General features: G+C 34.5%; 1 protein-coding gene across 1 annotated transcript; it reads left to right on the top strand.

The window, feature by feature from the left end:
- Window positions 1-1,272: 1,272 nt before the first annotated feature.
- On the top strand, window positions 1,273-4,616 carry LOC104904322 (probable jasmonic acid carboxyl methyltransferase 2). The gene is made up of 4 exons (XM_057391715.1): window positions 1,273-1,347; window positions 2,840-3,244; window positions 3,802-4,062; window positions 4,148-4,616. The coding sequence occupies exons 1-4, from the start codon at window positions 1,273-1,275 to the stop codon at window positions 4,496-4,498; spliced, it is 1,092 nt and encodes a 363-aa protein (XP_057247698.1). The 3' UTR covers window positions 4,499-4,616.
- Window positions 4,617-6,291: the final 1,675 nt, after the last annotated feature.

Here is a 6,291-nt window from a genome sequence, read left to right as displayed (position 1 = left end):
GGGTGGCCAGTGTTTGTTGATGATCTTATTGGTGCAAGGAGAAAATAGCATCATTTCTGCAGAAGGGATGTCGTGAACGTTTTGTTATTCTACATGTTTTTACTCACACTAGCATGATTTGGTAATATACTACTCGAATAGAGAATCCAGATTGGCCTAGTCATTGTAAGGTCCTCCTTTCACTCCTGTGACAGAAGTTCAATTCTCACCCCTTGCAAGAAGGATCCCCAATTTCCCCCTTTCCTTGCAAGGGAATTCTCCTTACCTTAAAAAAGAAAAATACTACTCGAATATAACTATACAAGGTCTTTTTTCTTCTTCTCAGAACTAGTGTAAAGAAGCTAATCCCTAATTTCCTATTACAAAGCACCACTATCGGTGAAGCGTTTAAACATGAAGAACCGCTACTAGAGTAACGGTGTACCTTAATAAACACATTTCTTTGTTTCCTAGATAGATCGCTACTGGGAGTAGCAGGTTATTACAACGATAATAAAAGAAATTAATTTTTCTTGCACCTAGTCTTACGTGGACCATATACTGGGAATTATTTTACACTTTGACGTAATATAGGAATTATTTCTTATTTTAACAATATTTAGGGAAAAAATTCAAAGAAACCCTATAATCTTTTTAAATTCACATAGAACTCAAGTCAAGCAACCTATTTCAGATAAGTGCGGCCTAGTTGACTAGAAAAGAAAATTTAAAATTATACGATTAGAAATTTTACCAAAATTTCCTATTTTTCATAGCGAATCTCCCAATTTCATTGAAAATTATATCATGATCATAAATAAAGATGACTATGAAAATCTGATGGTCCAAAATAATTAGGTTTTTTAATATCAGCCAAAAATCTTTATGATCCATTAAATTTCACATGGTCATCTTTATTATGACGATGATAAAAACATCCAAATTATATTATGCTTTGGTTTGTATACTTTTCTCATATCAAAATAATAATAATTGGGTAACCTGATTTTCTAGAACACTTGAAGTTTGGGAAATTTTACTTGAGAGTATAAGAAGAGAAAGAAGATGGTAAGCAGACACGTGAATTTCGCAGCACAACCTTTGCACTTGATTGTATCTTCTTTAAGAGTTAGGAACAATGGGCGTGAGAGTGTAAAATAACTTGCATTTGGTAGGTATCACACCAAGTATAATCATAGTTATAAATTGGTGTGAGACTAAGTTTTATAGCATATGTAGCACGTTGTCACATTTGAACTTACTTAGACAAGAAAGAAAGAAACAGGTGGTTAAATGGAGGTAGAGAAAATTCTTCACATGAAGGAAGGACTTGGGCAAAGTAGTTATGCAAAGAACTCCTCACTTCAGGTTTTTTTCTTCACCATGTTATCCACATTCATTTCCTACATCTACCCTGAAAATGATACTTCCTCTTTTTCTTTTAATTTGAATGTGACACATTCACTTTTTCACGTATGTTAATGTAAAACTTTAAAACATACTTCCTCTATTCTAAAATAAGTGAAACTAGGAGTATCCACCATCCCATGGCCGGACCGAAACCGATAGACCTTCGGTTCGGTCTGGACCTTAATTTTCCCGGTCTTTAAAGTCACAAAAAAAAAATCAGAAATTCCGGTCAAATTTCCGAATTTGGACCGGACATGAAACTTGGAATCGGGATTTTCTTTGGACCGAGGACCGAATTGGAATTTTCGGCCCGATCTAACTAGTCTTTGCTAAGCACAAAGTGAAATACTTCTCTAAAAAATGGAGAAAGTGTATTTGTAAACATTTTAAAGAGTACATATTAAGACGAATCTAACAAATCCCACATCACTATATTAAGGTGAAATTTGTAAATAGTGTAAAATGTCAAAATATCATATCTAAAAAGAAAGGAAGGAAGTGCAAATATTCGTATCTAGAAAGTCATTATAAGAGAAGCGTAATCTAGTGATTTAGTCAATTGACATAGTATAAACTTATCTTACAAATAATCCTTGTATAATCAGGACATTCTCATAACTCCTATAAAATACTTGTTAAAGCCTCATATATAAAAATAAATTATGATAGAAAAATCAAGATAATCACCAAAACTCTATGACTCAAAGAAACATATGCTTCAAAGTCTCAAAGAATGACAATCACCTAAGCCATTACCATATGCTCTATTACATATCAGTGTGAAAGGCTTTGAAAACCATAACCAATATTTATATTGTTCACCCATAAACTAGCTTTAGATACATAAAACTATTACACTTTTTGAGCTACTAACCACCTCAGATTGAATGTGCCAAGACATCCCAATTTTCATCGAGTACTGAGAAGAATATATATATATATATATATATATATATATATTATAATATATAATATATTATATATATATATATTATATATATATATATATATATTATATATATATATATATATTATATATATTATATATATATATATATATATTTTAATAGGGTAAGGAGAAACGACCTTGACAAGTTGGGGGAAATAAAGGAAATCCCAACATGTCAAGGGTGAGAATCGATCCAAAGACATCCTGAAACCGGGAGGGAAGCTCTAACCACTAGGCTATCCCTCACTCTCGTATTAAGAATAATATGAAACGAGTTGATCAATATAAGAGGTTTTCAGAAGAAATACGTACACATCTTTAATTAGAAAATGTTGAGTCAATGGGGGAATTGGTTATAAAAGGAAATTTCTTATCTTTCATAGAATCAACTCACTCATACAAACATGACATGCAAGAATTATTCTAGCCATAACAAAAGAAGAGGGTAAAAGCAAGTTTGAAGAGTACACATAACGATTTTGTTTGTTTGTTTTGGAACAGAAAACTATGATAGCAAAGTCAAGACCAGCAATACAAGAAAGCATAAGAGAACTGTACCATGCATTACTGCCAGAATCCCTTATGATAGCAGACTTTGGTTGTTCATCTGGGCCTAATTCTCTGCTGGTAGTCTCGGAGATCATTGATACAATCGATCAAGAACGACAAAGTTTGAATCGGAAATCCCCTATGTTTGGGGTGTTTCTCAATGATCTTCCAGGGAACGATTACAATGCCATCTTTAACTTGCTCCCAAGTTTATACGAGAGTCTACAGCAAGAAAAAGGAAGTGATTTCGGACCATGCTTTGTATCAGGCACGCCCAAGTCATTCTATGGAAGAGTCTTTCCTGATCAATTTCTACACTTTGTCCACTCTTCCTACAGTATACATTGGCTTTCTCAGGTAAAAACATATGACTGATACATATTACATATACTACTTTTTTTAAGCAACACTCTTTGGAAGTCTGTATTTGCTGTTTTTGGTCTAAGCTAGTCTAAAACTGACCCTCAGTGTGGCTTATTCTGTTATTATTGTTTTGTCTGAATCTGAGCCTACCCTCAAGCTAGTTAGTAGTTACTCTAACTTTCCTTTTCACCTCAAGTACCCGTATCGAATTCAAGATCCTTCACAATCCAATATGGCTACGGACACTTTGTGCTAAAACTATGAAAACTATTCACAAAAAGAAACAAATTGGTACTTGGACACATACCCTAGCTAACACAAGTACGTGAGTTCAGGTAACATAGCTCTTCAGAAAATTGCTTCCTCAGAAAAAAAAAAAAACACAAGAAAAAGAAGTCTTGACAAGCAAGCTTGATATAGATGCTTTTAGATCTCTGCTAATTATAATGTTTATGCACAGAAAATAAATATATCTTCAGTTCCTCAAAGTATAGTTGTGCATTTTCCTGGAACAATTCACTCTTAAATTGAATGCGGTATCGAGATGGCAGGTACCAAAAGGATTGGGAAGTAAGACTGGAGAAGCACTGAACAAGGGAAATATTTACATCACAAAAACGAGCCCTCCAGAGATATCACATGCATTTTTTGCACAGTTTAAGAGAGACTTCACTGTCTTCTTAAACTCACGAGCAAAGGAGTTGGTGTCTGGGGGACAAATGGTCTTGACTCTGCAGGGTAGCATCCAGAGAGATGACCCTGACTCAATCTGGGAGTTGCTTGGCTCTACCCTCCACAATATGGTTTTAGAGGTGAATACTTCCTCGGTCTTTTTATACTTTCGCTTAAAGAAAAAAAGTTCAACGAAAAAAAAATAACTCCAATAGTGGTTTGCAGGGTATAATTGAACAGGAAAAACTGGACAGATTCGACATGCCATTTTATGCACCTACACTCGAGGAGGTGAGAAAATTGGTTGAGGCTGAAGGATCATATTCGATTAACAAACTTGAAACTTTTACAGTTGATTGGAGCGTTGACACCAATCAAAGCCTTAACAACAGAGCCAAATTTGTTGCCAAGACTATAAGAGCTGTTACAGAGTCTATACTTGCAACTGCATTTGGTGAGGCAGTCATGAATGATTTGTTTGTTATGTTCGAAATGAGGGTCAAGGAACGTATGGCTCAAGAACGAAGTGAATACTTAAACATTGTGGTGTCAATGATTAAGAGAGACTATAGTTAATCTCAGAATAACTGTTGTATGGCTCCATAGCATAAAGTGTCAAGGAAAAATCTTTACTAGTTTGAAATAGATGCTCTAGAAGCAGAGCAAGATCTCTTATAATTATAATATTGATGCACATATTTTTCAGTTCTTAGAAGTATAATTGTACATTCTCCTGGAAACAGTTATGTGTTCTTTCATAAACTGGATGCAGGATTGAGATGGCAGGTACCAAAAGAATCTGAAAGTAGGACTGAAGAAGCATTGAACAAGGGATATATATGCATCACAAACACAATCTCACCAGAGATATCACTGGCATATTACACACAGTTTAGGAGGGACTTCACGCTCTTCCTGAGGTTTTGGAGGTGACAGTGACTGCTTCGTCGGTGTTTCAACTTGGCTTTAGAAGGGGGGAGAATGTTCGGCTAAGGAAAGATAAGTTCATATATGACTTGTGATCGCAAAAAAATAAAACAGGTTTAATAAGAGCGTAACATCTCAGTTTTCACAACTAAATAAGTTTGGATAAGGGTTCATAACTCCTGATAAGAAGCTCAATGTTTGAGAAGCGGAAAAAAAAGGTAAATTAATCAAACAGAACCTAGATAGCAGCTCTAGTGGTTTGCAGGGGGTAATTGAACAGGAGATACTGGCTAGATTCACCATGCCAATTTATGAGCCTACACTTGAGGAGGTGACTAAAATTTGTTGAGGCCGAATGATCATTTCCGATTAACAAACTTGAATTTAGAGTTGATTGGAATGTTAACTAAAACTAAAACCTAAAAAAGAGAGTCAAATTTGTTGCAAATACTATAGAGCAGCTACAGAATCTCTCCTTGCAACTGCATATAGTTAGGCAGCCTGCAGCCATGAATGATTTTTGTTTCTTAGATTTGAAACAAGTGTCAAAGAACGTATAGCTTGAAAACGAAGTGAATACTTAAACATTGGGGGTGTTTGGGAATTAGAGTTTTGGAGCAAAAAGAGAGGACTGGGCTACTTTTATGATTTTGACTAGTCAAAAACTCTAAAAGGGTGTTTGGCAAAAGAGAGTTTTAGAGAGAGTTTTGGAATAAAAACTCTCAAAATAAAAAAGCTCCTATTAGGAGTTTTTTCTTCAGAGGATTAAGTAGAAATATGTTTAATGACTTTTTTGCCTCTAATAATAATACTACACATATGTATTAAAATGTTTATAAATGTCAATTAACACAAACAAATGGCAATAAGCTTTTAGTAATCAGTTAATTTTTATCAAACACATTTATAAAAAAGTTGTCAAATCAGTCAAATTGGCTGAACAAAAAGTTAAGAGCAAACTCTAAACTCTAACCGCTAAACTCTATTTACCAAACAGGACCATCGTGATCTCACCGTCTCAGTCCTCAAGAGAGACAAACGTTAGTAATGCTCGATGTCATATATGGTTAAGGAAAGAAATTATAGTGCATCCATAAATTACATGATCTATTAAAGTGCACTGTTGTTATTAAGCACATAGGCTCCGTTTGATAGGGTGTAAAATATTTTCCATGAAAATGAGTTTTCCTTTTCCTTTCATTTTCCGTTGTTTGGTTTGACAAAGGGTGTAAAACAAGATTTCCATCAAGGGAGCTTTAGGTGAAAATCATTTTCCTTTCAAAAAGAAGGGAAAATACATTTTCCTCCCTCTTCCTTAGCAACTTTTTACTATCCTCTTATCTATCCTCTCCCTTCCCCTTCCATTTGTCTCTTTCCCATAACTTTTTTTACATTGAACCAAACAAAGGAAAATTAGTTTTGCATTTGAATTTTCCATTGTA

This window comes from Beta vulgaris, chromosome 9 (assembly GCF_026745355.1).
Source record: "Beta vulgaris subsp. vulgaris cultivar EL10 chromosome 9, EL10.2, whole genome shotgun sequence".
NCBI lineage: Eukaryota > Viridiplantae > Streptophyta > Magnoliopsida > Caryophyllales > Amaranthaceae > Beta > Beta vulgaris.
The sequence above is the reverse complement of the archived record's forward strand: the minus strand, read 5'-3'. Positions and strand labels throughout refer to the sequence as shown.

What these genes read in the sequence shown, in the direction of transcription:
- LOC104904322 (XM_057391715.1), top strand. Translation starts at nt 1,273, where the DNA reads ATGGAGGTAGAGAAAATTCTTCACATGAAGGAAGGACTTGGGCAAAGT. An exon ending in CAAAGAACTCCTCACTTCAG is followed by an intron (nt 1,348 to 2,839) that starts GTTTTTTTCTTC and finishes GTTTTGGAACAG; the next exon opens with AAAACTATGATAGCAAAGTC. An exon ending in TCCACAATATGGTTTTAGAG is followed by an intron (nt 4,063 to 4,147) that starts GTGAATACTTCC and finishes AGTGGTTTGCAG; the next exon opens with GGTATAATTGAACAGGAAAA.